This window comes from Nothobranchius furzeri, chromosome 19 (assembly GCF_043380555.1).
Source record: "Nothobranchius furzeri strain GRZ-AD chromosome 19, NfurGRZ-RIMD1, whole genome shotgun sequence".
Lineage (NCBI taxonomy): Eukaryota > Metazoa > Chordata > Actinopteri > Cyprinodontiformes > Nothobranchiidae > Nothobranchius > Nothobranchius furzeri.
Window position 1 is genome coordinate 5,608,555 of NC_091759.1, and position 15,819 is coordinate 5,624,373.

Consider the following 15,819-nt stretch of genomic DNA (forward strand, 5'->3'; position numbering starts at 1 on the left):
AGCGTTTCTCATCGTTTTTACTGTTTTTTTAAGAGTCACAGAACGTTGCGCGCTAGCATGATGTCGATGCCAAAACAACCAAAACAAAGAGGAGACTCACCTCTTACATCAGGAAGAATCCGTGTGTTTCGAGCGTTATCCGTTCTTTCATAATCCGTTGTTGAATTGTGATCGGCAGACGCTTTTCCGGTTCGCACCTCACTTTTTTTACAGGAACGGCCCAAAACGATCTCCTAATACATGGATGGTCTGCTTCCTGATCATGTGACGTGTGACGTATGCGGACGAAGATCGGCTTCAGGGCTGAGATGTTTGTTCTCTCAACGCGGGGGCTCGTTCTGATGCTCAAACTGTAAAAAAATGCAAATGACGACTTTAGTCGTCAATGGCAGTGAATGAGTTAATTGTTAAACTCAGGGTAACAAGGCCAAACAGCTGACTGCTTCCTCCTTGCAGGAGAAAAAAACCTGTCTGCTTGTCTGCTTCTGCTCCTCATCAGTGAGCTTCATCTGTCGCTGTCAAACTCACAAAAACATGTTTGGAAGGATTTAGAATAAAATTTGTCAACAAATTTTTTTCCATGAACTGATCTGAGAACAGCAGTTCAGACACCAGGTTTTTGCAGCCTTTCTGGTAATTATTCCATCTAATTACAGTGTCAGAAAAATCTATGAATAACATGCAATCATGCACAGCTTGACGAGACGGTGTTTGTGTAGGTTTTGGTACTTCTGTTTGCAAAGATCTCTTTCTTCTTATTTACTTATTTTGAGTGCTTTTTCAGTGTTTAAATCACAAATGTTCATTTAATTCATTTAAGGTTCTTATTTAAACGGTCACAGAGATGTTACAGCTCCAGAAATCAGAATATCAGTCAACCCAAACACTGTTCTTCTCGTGTGTCGTCCGTAGCCTCTCACTGATAAATTAGCCACTCTTAAAGGTTGGGGTACATTCAATTATTGGTGAAGTGCTATGTGTGACAGATGAAGCATATAATCATGCATAGACCTGTAAAATGAACTCTAGTTGTGCTTTTAGCATATATAATATATTTTTACTAAAGATACTCTGATCCAGTCACGTGATTAGTAATCAGGTCCGATCACATGATCAGAATCGGGTTGAAAAGATCACGTATAACCTTTTAAATTCATCCTGAGACAATGGTTTTGTTTTCATTCCAACAAGTTCCTACATCAGTATTAATGATTTCACAGATGACAACAAGACCATAACGCCAGACACCAAGCAGGCTATTTCAGAGCTAACGTCACCTCAGTACAGTAACAATTATCTGCAGTTTGGACGTATTTAAACTGGAAAGCCACTTGTAATGTGTGCATATTGGGCATTTCATGTGGTAGAAAAGAAGGAGCCACGTTCAACACTTCAAATGTGACAAAGCACATTAAATACCAGGGTTTTCCTGGCTCAAATTTAGGCAGGGGTAGTACCATCCTGACAAAACCGGTTTGCTGCTAAAAATATGAAATAAAACAACAAAATGATCAGGCTGAAATTATAAAAGGCTCAATAATATGCATTAGATTGGTGTTTAGTTCCCTTTTTCCATCTGATATTTATAGTTAAAAATATTTTAAATATTTGACCTACTTTTCAGTAACATTTTAGGTTTGTATGAATAACACTCATCTTAGTCAAAATAACACATAAATATATCCAGTAAAATATAATGCATTTCATTAACATGCATTTGTATTGGAAATAGTAATAATATTTAATTTCTGCTGCCAACAATGTAATGGTGGCATGTCTTATGTACGGGCTGGCAATAATCCAGTTTAAATTAGGTTCAAAGATAGAAGCGTTTGTGAATTATATACTACAACGGCTTGCCTTATTTCCTGCTACTGTGTGTGGAGCAAACTTGTAGCAGGAATGTGACTCGTATCTGCAGCGGTTCTGATCCGTAGCGCTGCAGGATGCAGAATAAACAGGATGGTGGGGACTTTTCATCCGCTTGTAGAGTTTAGCCTTTCTTAGTTTTACGATCATCATATATTTTTCTGTGCGCCACTTGATCGTGAGACTCCTCCATTTCGGGGTCTTGTTCACGAGTGAGGGTAGGAGGGATCAGGAGATCGACAGGCGGATTGGTGAGCCGATCTGTCGTGGTAAAGAGGGAGCTGAGCCAGAAAGCCAGGCTCTCGATTTACCGGTCGATCTACGTCTCAATCCTCACCTATGGTCATGAGCTTTGGGTAATGACCGAAAGAACGAGATCGCGGATACAAGCGGCCGAAATGAGTTTCCTCCGTAGGGTGGCCGGGCTCAGCCTTAGAGATAGGTTGAGGAGCTCGGACATTCGGGAGGGACTCGGAGAAGAACCGCTGCTCCTCCGGATCGAAAGGAGTCAGTTGAGGTGGTTTGGGCATCTGGTCAGGATGTGGACGCCTCCCCGGGGAGGTGTTTCGGGCCCCCGGGTTGAGCAAGGACACGTTGGAGAGGTTACATCACCAATCTGGTCTGAAAACGCCTTGGGGTCCTGCCGGAGGAGCTGGTGGAGGTGGATGGGAGAGGACGGTCTGGAGCTCCCTAGTTGGGATGCTGCCCCCGCGACCCGGACCCGGATAAGCGGAGGAAGACGACGACGATGACGACGACGACTTGATCGTGAGACTGCTACCCGTTAGCTTTAGCATTAGCCAGTCTGCGTGTAGCTGCACTTTTGATCCCAAACTATGGACTGGTTCTGCCTTTGTGCCTTTGCTGGTTCCTTTATTTTCCTCCGCTACATCCAGATGACCACACTGTGCGCCAGACAGTAAAAAGCATTTTTCTTACACGCAACTTACTTTTGTTCAGTAAAGTTCTGGGGAAAATAGTAATTCAAAGATGTTGCACCAGTGCTACGTTTAAAAATAGACAAGCACAGACTGTTTTTTTTGTCGCACTGTACAGCCCTGCTCTGATATGGAAGAGCCTGAGAGGAAAATCAGGACGTCAATAGCACCAACCATAGATATGTACCAACTAGCAAGAAAAGCCATTTTTGATCTTTTTCTGCAGCGGTTTTAGTGCTTTTCGATGCACCGCTGCTGATACTGTACAGCGCCCCTGTAGTGGCCTGAATACAAGCTTTTCCCTTCAGGTGTCACCAGTGAGTCACCTCAGCATCTCGTTCTAGTCTGCTGCCTTAAAAACAAACCAAACACCCTAGTCAACACTCCCAGCGCACTGCCGCAACTCGGGCAAAACCTTTGAACCAGCCGACACCCAAAAATACGTTAAAAAACAAAGAGCAATTGCCTACTGACAGCAAAAAGGTCGCAGCCAAGATGGCAGTATTTATCACACTGGATGGTGTCGGGTTTCACAATCTCCTGGAGCTGCGGTATGAGCTGCTGTCTCATCACGACTTTAAGCTTGTCATGACCTGCCTACCCTGTCGTGGGGTAGTTTTAAGTACGAGTGCCGAAAAAGTAACACATTTCCAGATGTAGAGAGTGATGCTTTTTGGCAAGTAAACTAAGGAAACAACATAAATACAGAAAGAAAAGAAACAAACAACAAAGAAATAAAAATAAGGTTAACTAGGAATTATCAGCTCAGGACTTGATATCAGCAGATACTCGAAGTCAAAGAACTCAAACTCTGAGGTAAATAAATGTGATCAGATCATCCCTAATGTTCTCTAATAATGTCAGACTGGTCGGCTGGATACGGGAGTTGAGCTTGTAGAGAGCGTGGTCTCACAGTGATAGCGTCGGTGAAACGCCGGCTCACGGTTTAATCTAGGAATCCCCGAGCGTTCGAGCGTCAATGAAGTGACACGGAAATGCTGGGTTTTCCAGAAGTAAGTAAGAACACTTACTGTGAGCTGAGAGTTCGTAAGATGGATCGGTTGCTTGGAAACTCTGATCATAGATCCGAAGAAACGATGACTGAGTGGTGAGCTGGGGAGGCGACTTCCGTATATAGTCGCGGTTCGTGACGTAGGTGCGACGTGGAGGGAATCCCCGCGAGGGGCATGCTGGGAGTTGTGGTCCATGGTGGAGATCGGCTAGCTGGGAGAGGCTGGTTTGGGGACATGGGTTCTGACAAATAATTTGTTTATTATTTATCAGGTGTTACTTTTGAAGGCTGCTACTATACTGTAGCATGTTAGTAACGTTTTAAGGATCTACTGCTAATATAAACGGTTGTGGTTTCATATTACTCAGTAGTTGTCACTGTTGAAGCCACCATGGGATCACATTTGTGGCCTTTAGTCAGTCTGTGGCTTTTCCTCTTGCATGACATCATCTCTGTTGACGACCAGCGCCGTCTCTCACCATTCATTGAGTTTATGTGGGCTTTCTGACCCGGCCGGTACTAGAGTGTACATTAGGGTGTCTGAAGCACTCAGGCACTTATCTGTTTACCCTCCTCTTTCACACAACCCAATCAGTGCCATAAGTGGGTGTCCTGTTGCCATAAAGCGTCTCCTGAACTTCCTGTCAGAGTTATGGGGCTGTTTTATCGATGATGTCTAACAAAGTAGGAAATAAAAATAGATTAGCCTATTGATGCACCAATATGAAATATTTGGGCTGACACCGATATCCGATATTAATATCACTGTTACTACGGCTGATAACCGATATTTGCCGATATCAATATACTGATAGAGCTTCTAAAATCAGCAGATTTTGTTTAGAATGAAAATGATTAAAGCTGAATTTACGGTATTATGTACACACACGTTTACTTTTCTGAGATGATTACAATCACGGTCACATGACTAAACAAATACACATCACCCCCCCACCCTCTGAAACAGATAAACAAATGGAAACAAGATGGAAAAGATATCGGTTGTTAAAATTGGTCCAGTTTTTATTAACTGACCGATACCAATATGTTGAAAAATTACTACCAATATTGATGCCGATGCATCCCTTGATTAGCCTTTTTGCCTTCATGATTAGCAGATGGGTTGTTTAGCCTTTACATTCTGAGTTTTGTAATAAATATGTGTTTTATAGGTATGGACAATATATCGGCATCAATATTGGCCGATGTTAGTCATTTTTCTAACATATCGGTATCGGCTCGATTAATAAAACCGAGCCGGTAATAACAACCAATATATTTTTCCATCTCGTCTCTATTTGTTTGCCTGTTTCAGAGGGTGAGGGGGTGATGTGTAATTGTTTAGTCATGTGAACAGTGAATGAAATCATCTCAGAACCGTAAGTGTGTGCGCTGTGTGTACATAATAACGCAAATTCAGCTTTAATAATTTTTCATTATATACACAATCTGCTGATTTTAGAAGCATTAATGTCAGTATGTCAGTATTGGCGAATATCGGCCATAACAGTGATCTTAATGTGGGATATCGGTATCGGCCCAAAAATTTCATATCGGTGCATCACTAGTTTTTAATTTTGATTTTCTTCTTTCTTCTTTCTTCTTCTTCTTCTTCTTCTTCATTTTTGTGAAACGAGTTTGGCAAAAACCTGTTTATAAAAAAAACGTCCAGTCTCCAGTCAAAGACCAAAGGTCTGGTCGTCCTCCTCTCCCAGCTGCTGAACCTCACCACTGAACAATGAGACTGCTCTGCAGCTTTAACCTTTACTCTTTTCAAACAGTTAACCTTTAACACATTAAGACTCAGACGGGAATCAAGTAACAATTGGAAATTGGTTTAAAAAAATCAATCGATATCCCAGTGAAATGCTGGTGTCTATAAAAAGGCCTTAACTCATTTAGAATCTTTTAAACTGACACAAATTGTTGAGCAGACCATGAGAGGACACCTGCTGTAGGATGAGACTCAGTAGACCTTTTGTTGGGTTTTATTCTTGGAGGCTCACAGCTAAAACATATCAGCTAACTGTTATTTCTCTGCTTGTTTTTCAGACATTTCCAGGATTGCCTACTACACAGGTGGGTGGCTGACCCTCTGACGCTGCAGGAAGCTGCACCCACCAATGGTTTAATGCTCTTAAGGTCATCTTAATCAGTTTAAAGTAGATTTTAATGTTTGTTTGTTAACTTGAAATGCCCAAATCAGCAGCACAAAATTCAAGCACATTTGAAATGTTGTCTCTGAAGTGGTTGTTTGCTAACAGAAGAGCTGCACTGATTCTGATTCTGTTGGCAGATTCTTGTACAACCCTGACCTGCTAATATTCATTTTTACTGATTATGATTAATCTCAAAGATTTATAAACACCAGAATACAATTAAAACTAAATATTTGTGATTAACTTGAAAAGTTCCTCATGCAGCATTCGTTTGTGCTAGCATGAATTAGCATTTAGCAATGGTGTGTTTGCTGACTGGGAAAAAAGTACGATTTTGTTGATTATTCTGCATTCCTGAAGCGTTTCTTTTTCTCCAGTTTAAATCTTGATCATTAATAAATCAGAAGCACCAAAACAATCTATTAAAACCGTCCCACTGGATTTTGACTTAACAATAGTCAGTGCCAGCTGTGAGGAATTACGAACATAACAAAGGAAGAGTGGCTCACTGGGAGGATGTTTAAGTTTAAACAGCTTTTATGTTTTAATAATTTTATTATTCAGTCTAGATCGACGTGAATTATTCAAATCAATAAGACCACGTTGCCTCTAATCCCGGTTTCACACTGAAAGCATCAGCGGTGTGGAATGTCACTGTATCAAATAGAATCCATTATAGTCTATGGACCGTTTCAAACCAGTAGCAACGCGACCATCACCAGGCGTGTCCCAGAAGCAGCACGCCGCACTACAGCCGCGCCGCTACAGATAGGACTGGGTTCTATTTTCGCCGCGTGCCGCTTCTGGGATGCGTTAATTTGTGCAGCGAACCTAGGGCTAGACAGGAAATCACACACGCTTTCAGTGTAAAATCGCTGTCAAATTTCAAAATAAAAGCACTGCAGCGATGCAGTTTCATAAATATGACGCTTACATGTGACCCAACAGCTTATTTACCCACAGCATTGTTCCAGAAGTGCAGCGGTGTGTTTTTCATGGCTTTAATCCTGGCAGTGGAGAGGAACAACATCATATATGACATCAAACGTGATTTCCTTCTTTTTGGTTTAATGGCATCACAGCAGGTTTACTCTCTGTGTTTAGATTCTGTGCTAAAATAATTCTGTTCACAAAACGGTCCCAAGACTTTTGGCTCAGTCCCAGAAAAGCTCTTCCCATTCATGAAAACATCCGGCCCTCAGACAAAAGGCCCTCAATGAACACACACACACACACACACACACACACACACACACACACACACACACACACACACACACACACACACACACACACACACACACACACACACACACACACACACCTGCTCCCACTAGATTTTCATAACAATAGGGAATGCCTGGATTGGAGCACAATATAGGAAACCCACGTGCACACACGTGCACACACACACACACACACACAGGCTTTTTGCTCTGCCGAAGGTTGTTGAAGTCCTAATTTTAAGGATGCGTGTTCTTGTGTTTCCGTGTTTTGCAGAAATATTCCAGTTATTCTGTGATGGAAACGCTAAACCCTGTTGACTAAATAGCCTTGATTGTACAGTATAAGACCGGTACCTTGTTGTTTGGAGGTAGACCCGTCTGAAACTGCTGCTCGTACACACTCCAAACAAAGCTGGGGTTCAGATCGAAGCCTCTTTTTGCTTGTTTCATTAGATTGATTTAGCTTTAGTTCATAGAAATCCATCAGAAGTGAATGGGGAAGGTGGTCTTTTGTCATGTCTCAGTTAAGAAAGGGTTCATGTATGATGCAACAGCTACGCATGGTTTAGTGATGTTAATCACGGTTTATAGATTAGATGATTTCTATGATTTGGGAGGACTCTGCGTACATTTAGAGATGGCAGGGATGCAGGTTTTCTCTCAGATTTAAGATAAAAGTTTGTTTTGTCTCTTCAAAGTGCAGTTCTGAGATCAGCTGTGTGAGCAGAAGAGGGAGGGGTTTTTTATTGAATGAAGAAAGGTGAATTAGCATATTAATAGTAGCTAGCTCCTCCTGCTCCTGTAGCAGCCCCCGCTCCGGGTAACTTGCGTCGCTCTGTCCTCGTTTCCTCTCATTTACTTCCAAACAATCGCTGTCCCCGCTTCCTTTGTTTACCTGGCTCGCTCCGTCCTCTCACTTTCTGTTTCCGACTGAAGACAATAGCAGAGTTTTCTTATTTCTATCTGAGTGAGACATGGTTGTCTCTCTGTTAAAGTCCTCTGGATCAGCGCGGAATGAGCCGGATTTGTCTTCGAGCTCTCGCTGGAAGACTTTGCTGAAAGGAATAACCCAAATTCTCTCCTGAGCAACAGTTGCTTGACACTTTCCACGGCAACTCTGCAACTATGGAGGGTGGGCACGGAGCAGATTGCGGGCTTAAAACAAATGAACTGTCCTCATCAGAGAGGAACTGCTGAGGAGAGACTCAGGAGTGGACGAAAAAGGGACAAGAAGGAATTTTCTGTTTTGGCTTTTGGAACTTTGGATAACGGGAGATGACCCGGAGGACAAGCAGAAACTTTTCACAGAGGGATTATCTTTATTGTGTATCGGAGGATTTTCACCCTACAACACTGAAAACCGGGTCTTCTGAGGATTCCATCCCTTTGGAAGTGATTCTTTGCAAAAACAGTCGCGTGAGATGGTTTTTTTTTGTCTTACTGAGCTTCGCGCAAATTAGTGTTTGGATTATGTAAGCATTTTCTCTGAGTTGTGTCTGGATCTTGCTGTGTTTATTTACTCGTCCCCCACACACACGAGAAGTTCAGAGTGTGAGATGAGAGGCTGCGAAGCCGCTAGCTGCCTCTCTGTCCTTGGTGCAGACAGGCACAGGAAAGGGCAGACATGCATTTCCATGGCGATGAGTGGCTGCAGCCCTTTCCCCATGTGCTGGAACAGAGGTATGAATGACATCTCCTTAACACACACACACACACGCGCACGCGCGCACACACACACACACACACACACACAATCTCAGACAGAAGAAACCTAAAACCACTCTGCATAGTGACATCTGACTCCATGGGAACTGACTTGGTATACAGCCAAGACCATTGGTTTGCAGAGAGTGTGTGTTTGTATATACGTGTGTGTGTGTACCCTCCACCCCTCTCAGGTGTCATTATCTGCTTAAACATATCAGTTCTCATTTAATGAAGAAGAAAAACTGGAAGCAGAAAAACAAAACCTGTTTTGTTTTGAAGTGGACCACAGCGCACCGACGCACCTTCTTACAAACGTTGCTCTCTTAGTTCATTTTCAGATGAAATTACAGGAAGTGTGTCAATGTCAGAGCCTGTTATTCAGGACAAAATGGCAGCTGGCGGTGCATTGTCTCTCTGTTTTATAGACACGGATGCTTACATAATGAGACTTGACCCTGACTTCCCTTCTCTCTTTATTTCTCTTTCTGGTATCTTATTGTTCATTGTGTTTTATCTCACAAACAAAAACACATGGAGGATAGATACTCACTGTACAAAGTTTGCGTCAGACGGCGCAGGAAGCGCTCAGTGGAAAAAAGAACCAAGGAGGATTTGATTGCGCGGCGTTAGAGGTGTAGCTGTCTTTAACTAACAGCAGGGAGAAAAGGGAAGGTCACCACTAAAGGTCACACCGAGATAAAAACCAGGACTGGTGGGATATGAAAGCAACTTTGTGGTTGTTGTAAATTTAGCTGAGTCATTGCCGGAGTTAAGAGTCCTTTAGTTGGGCAAATTTGAGTGATTATTTTCACAGTCCAGGGCAAAACCTGTTTGTTTTTACAGGTCCTGTGTCACGCAAAATACACTTGTTAGAGCTTAAAGAGCAAGTCACCCCCAAACCAACATTTTTTTGCCGATAAACTATATAACTGAGTGTCTAATCGTGCTGTAGACACATGCAGTCAATAATTTGGCACGTAAGTGCATCTTAGTTAAAATTTAAATATTCTGCGTAAAACTCAGTGTTTCGCCCTCTTCAGGTAAAAACTCTGCACTGCATTTGAATGTTAATCTGCCATTGCTATTGGCTAAGCAGTACACTATGACGTTAGCTGGTTCATTATGATATCACAATGCCGTTGTGAGTCTGTGTGTGTGAATTTGTTAGCGGCTCCGCCCTCTCGGTCTGCCAGGCAACAGCTTTTGTTGCATTTTTCTAACAGGAAGTGGGAGTGGATTAAGACTCTGGTAGGGGGTGACTTGCTCTTTAAGACCAAATTTTATTGTTTTCTCATGAAATTGCTGAGTGGGACATGATAGTGTGAATCTGCAGTCTCCGGATATGCAACTGTGCACTATTGTGGAACTCAAATGAGAGGAGGCGGAGTTTAATCCAAGCCTCTCATTTCCGGGTTGAAGGACGAATCACGAAAATAACTTAAATTTAGTAAAAAAGACATCTCAACAGTGCCCGCAGTAATATTTTATCATATATTGTGGCCATCTTTGTTCTGGAAGGTGAGAAATACCATGATACAGGCACTTTAAGTGCTTTGGAATACTTTCAACCAGTTAGTGGTTACTTACATACTTTCAGGGCAATTAGAAACAGATTTTTGTTTGTTTTTTATTCTGAAAGGCACCTTTGCCAAGCAGCAATTAAAATCTTGAAACTTCCTACTCCATTCTTGTTATTGCTAATCACTAATCCACTCTACCAATACCTTAGTTGTCATTTTAATCAGAAATTACAAAATGTACTCTGTTGATAAGAGCAGGTCAGAGGAATTAGAAATTGGGATCAACCCTCAAAACCAGTATCACTAATCCCAAAGCTTAAACCTTTCATATTAAGTTTAGAAAATGCTGTTTAAGTTGTCACATTTCCATCAGATGCATAAAATTTGGTCTGTGTCTGAGTAACACTATAAAAGTCTAGTCTTGGACGGAAAATGGGACCTGACGCAAAAATCTAGCTTATTGCAACTTTTGTTTGTATGACAATAAAAGATTTGAGCTTGAAATGTTTTTGCATGTCGCTTCCCTCACCCAAAGTAGTGGGTATACTGACTAGGGCTGCACGATATTAGGAAAACCTGCAGTACGCGATAACAGTGATTAATATTGTGATGACGATATGACTTGCGATAAATAAAAACTTAATTCAGGAACAAAAGAAAATCAAAAACAAAGACACTTAAAAAATGGCTAAACTAAATCATAAAAATGAGAAAAGCAAAAGATGTGAGAAAAGGGAAAAAGAAAATGAACTTGAAAAGGCAATCAGTGGATCCCAGGAAAAGCAGAATCAGCAGAAAGAGCAGAACTAAGCTAACTCAGGTTTTTGCTAACCATCAAAATTAAGTGTCGTCCGCCTCGGGGGCGGGCATCTAACCTATGAAAACCCACCCAATTGGTCAAAAGGGTGACGAGCTCTATTTGATTTGTTAAAAAAACATCTGTTTGACAGAATGCATTATGTGTAGCAAACATTTAAGCTGACCATTCATTACGATATTTATCTGTTCTTTGCGATATGCATATTACGCTTGCTGATATCGCAATAACGATATATTTGCGATATATTGTGCAGCCCTACGACTGATTACAAAATAATCAAATAAAACCCTAAGTAAAAGTAAAATAGTTGATTATGTAGATTTTAGAAAACATGAAGTGTTCAGATGTTATTACTGTAGAGTTTTGTTTCACACAATCACAAGAAATTATTATCTAACATTAATTTCATGGCGAGTCGCTGATTTAAATGAAGTTAATGTAGGACTGTCTTTTAATTTGCCCTGCAGAATATGACAGACACCTAGCAGCGGCGGTATCAGCAGGGAAAACCATGGCAACAGCCTACCTGGACTCCAACCTGAACAACCCCCTCCTGGGAGGCCCCAAAACCCAGCTCAGTTTGGGGGTATCGGACCGAACCATGGCTGGCTCCGTGGACAGGGTTCTGAAGGTCTTCCACCACTCTGAGATCAACACTGAACAAAGCTTCTGGTCTTCCAACATCAGATATGGAGACGCAACGGATGTCAGGGTGAGACAACGGATTCCTCGTTTATCTTTTGAAAGGTTGGATTGGATTTTATGCAGCTAAAAGATATCACCGGATTCTAAAAGCTTTATAAAACCATCTTTAGTTACATGAAGATGTCTAAAAGGCCTCTTGGGGGGTCCAGCCTTAGAAGTATCTGTAGGACAGTTTCACTAGTAGAGTTTCAGGCGATGTCGAGGCTCATTGAAGCTTTTCTGTTTGAAAAGTGTTTCTGGCATCTGGTCCGGCGAGATAGCGAAATCGCAGGAGATTTGCAATATCGCATAATCACATGACGGTGGCAGAGGAGTTAAGTGTCTGCCCTGTAATTGGTGGGTTGCTGGTACGAGTCCTGCTCAGTCTGTCGCTGTTGTTGTGCTGGTGATAGTTGGAGGGACTGTGGCACCTGTCAGTGAGCCCCTGGGCAGCTGTGGCTACATGGTAGCTCATCACCACCAGGGTGTGAATGTGTGTGTGAATTACTGATTGTGTTGTAAAGCACCTGGGGGAGGGGGGGAGGGGGGTTCTGGGACTCTAGAAGGCTCTATATCAAATACAGGCCATTTACCATTTCACCAGCTCAGGCAAGAAGAAAAATGGCGACAGGTATCCAAAAGATCTTTAGTTTATTTTGTGCACGGCCAAGGGACTGCCACAGGTAATGGATGATTTTTATAGTGAAGCAACAGGAAATCTGCATGTGACTTTTATTTTGAAATTTGCCAAGACGCTTCATACTTCTCCCATGTACGATTTCCTTTCTGGCATGATCTGAACGGCTGAGCTTGGAGCTTTCTTTTTGGAGATGCGGCAGGTGAAAAATAGACATGGGGCATAGATTTTCTACGCACCTGGTGGAAACAAATCGATCTTCTTTAGCGGTGGCCATTAGCTGCAATGTTGTGCATCGCCACACATCCGTTGGAAAGCCAAGGTTAACATTTTGAACTGAACATCTACACTAACATTTGGTGTTGACGGCCGTCCCTGCCCTGGACCTTCTAAGCTTCATTTTACACCCCGCTGCATTGTTGACATTTTTTTAGGTGTACGCTTAACCGAAGGACCTATATTTGTACACAACTCAAACTGTTAGTCTTCATTCAGGATACGTCACGGCCTTATTCCACCCTTTCTTCTTCAGTAACTGGGTCAAAGCCCCTGCTTTTTACGTGGCAACACACATGGTTCTTTGATCATTATTGTGAATGTATGATGTTTGGCTGGGAACATCGTGTTTGCAAGCAGTCAAAACAGAATCTCAGTTTTCAACCTTTGTTTTTTTTTTAATGCAGGGGATCATCCAGAAGATTCTGGACATCCACAAAGTTCGCTGGACGTCGTGTTTTGGCCTTCGTCTCACTTGTTGCCAAAGCCGACACCAGGTGCACTGGCTCCACCCAGATATGGGCGTGTCCCACATCAGAGAGAAATATGAACAAGCACGGCCCAATGAGGAGTGGAGGTAAAACATCAGCCGTCTGGACACTTAGAACAACAGAGTTGGTCCATCTGGTCGTCTTTTAGAACATTCATAAGATTTATATTCTGTAACAAATGCTAAAGGATCTATACAATATAATTTATGCTTTCAATGTTCAAACATGCCCTGGAATAATCTCCCCCCAACCCACAGTAAGGCAGTGACATTCTGTTTTTATTATTGAAAGGTTGAGATAAACAAAACTTGGTTGAATCTTTTTTTTTTACCCAGACCACATCTTTGGTTCGTACACACAGAGTTGGAAAGCTTTTGGAAAGTTTCTACTACTGCATTCGCCCTCGTCAGAGCATCGCCATTGTAAAAACAAGCTCTGCTACTTTGTGTATAGAAAAGAACCTAAAAAAATGGAACACAGAACGAATGTAACAAAGACGCTACGTACGTGTCGTCGCTGATGTGAGGTATCGCGCCTATTTCTGTGGATGTTGAGCAAAGCAGTACAGCTCCGGCGAAAACAGAGATGTGTCAATTTGCAGATTTTTGGCAGAAAGAAAAAGACCCATAGGAAATGGAAAGTTTGATTAAAAAAAAAAAAAGGAAAACCGAACAACTGGTCAAGACGTTAAACGTTAACAGCTTGACTGACTCAGTAAAAGAGTTTTTTGGTCATTTACGTTGGCAGATTTGAATAAACTTTATCTTTGGTTAAAGTTTTATTCGTAAAATGGATTTCTTTTCATTTGAATCACAAAATACAAAAGTTTGCCGTATTTGTTGCAGTTGCATTGCTATAAGTCCCTGCGTATGCCCTGAGACACCAGAAGATAAAAGTTGTCTCTAAAAAATGGTTGATGAACAATTTCCTGATTTTACCTGACTTTTTTGCAAGTCCCTGTTTTGTTAAACAAACCACCTCAGAAATAGTGGAACCTGTCTGTTTTCTGCATGTGTGTGTGTGTGTGTGTGTGTGTGTGTGTGTGTGTGTGTGTGTGTGTGTGTGTGTGCGTGCGTAGTAAAAATGTAAAGGCTTGTGAATTTATTGTGTCAGTCTTGGTGCTAACGCTATTGTGAGGTGGAAAACTTCATCATAGACACAAAAAGGAAGAGAGAGAACCAGATGTCTGACTAAGTCAACACCCCTGTATGTCTGAGTCGGTCTCTAATAGACTGATTTTACCACCAGTGGCCTCATTAGCATTCAGTGACGTTTAGAAACACACATTTTCTGTAAGATTTCTGTTTTTCTGTGTGTTTAAAAACCTTCTGCCCCCCTCCAAACTGTGCTTTCACATTATGCATGAGTTTGGACCATCGCTAGTTTACATATTAATTAGAGACACATGGTACATTTTAAGAATTTAGTGCAAAGCTGTCCACCACTAGATCTGTCCAGGCAGTAGAGCTTAGCTTTGGCTAGTGTGATAACTGTCTTGATCCTTTTGTTTTTAGGTATGAGTTAAGGATCCGCTATCTGCCAAAAGGCTTTGTGCAGCAGTTCACAGAAGATAAACCTACACTCAACTACTTCTACCATCAGGTACTATGCACACCACACCTGACAGCACCCAAATGTTTGTTTTGCAGTGGCTTTAGATCTTAAAATCACATTTAACTTGCTGTTATTATAGACCTCTTGAATGTTACGGTTTACATCCGGGTAAAAGTGCACACCCACACGATGCTGGAGGACAAAAAGACCCTCTTCAACCATTATCCAGAGCTGTATCCCAGCGATTTAAGCTAACTAATAAAACCGTAGGATTTAGATATTACAATTTTAAGGTCATCTAACACATCTTTGTGCAGATGATCAAAAAGTTACATCTCAAAGCTATCAGTGTTTAGCGCAAAGCTTCCAGATCCATTTGAAATAGCTAAGGAGCTGTGGGGACAACAGAACTGGCCGTTGGTACGAGGATATCCACAATTATTTGACTAACATGCCTGGACTTTACATTGTTGAAGCAACAAAGATGTAACTGGATCTCTTTTGCGTTTTGCGGGTCAATGTTGAAGAATCGCCATGACACCCCCAGCCAGAAGCTGGGGCGGGATCTTGAGAATGTGACATCACACATCAACGGGTCTATAGATAGCTTGGAGTGTCTAATGTAGCATACCGAAAAGCCTGTGTCGTCTCTCACCGGCTTTCCTTTGTAAATTAGTAATTTTGTAATGGCCATGGGGAAACAGTTTCATTTTGAAACAAGCTGATTTAACACATTAGACACACCCCTTACATTTGCCTGTCCCAACCCACTTCAGCGTCTGCAATATATAAACGCTGGTCACGGTAGCCCAAGCTACTGCTAATGCTAGCCTGAGCTACTGTTAATGCCAGCTTGCTTACACTAGTCTGAGCTACTGCTAACCCTTGCCTGAGCTACTGCTAACTCTAGCCCAAATAACTGCTAA

The 15,819-nt window shown here is 42.0% G+C and overlaps 1 protein-coding gene across 5 annotated transcripts in view; it reads left to right on the forward strand.

Moving 5' to 3' along the window:
* The first annotated feature begins 8,564 nt into the window (after positions 1-8,564).
* ptk2aa (protein tyrosine kinase 2aa) overlaps positions 8,565-15,819 on the forward strand; it is a 53,464-nt gene continuing 46,209 nt past the window's right edge. For all 5 annotated transcript variants that reach the window (XM_070547483.1, XM_054745108.2, XM_054745109.2 and 2 more), the window contains exons 1-4: positions 8,565-8,884; positions 11,719-11,963; positions 13,256-13,425; positions 14,854-14,941. In XM_070547483.1, coding sequence (XP_070403584.1) covers positions 8,761-8,884; positions 11,719-11,963; positions 13,256-13,425; positions 14,854-14,941 — 627 coding nt within the window. In that variant the 5' untranslated portion in view covers positions 8,565-8,760. The remainder of the gene's footprint in view (positions 8,885-11,718; positions 11,964-13,255; positions 13,426-14,853; positions 14,942-15,819) is intronic.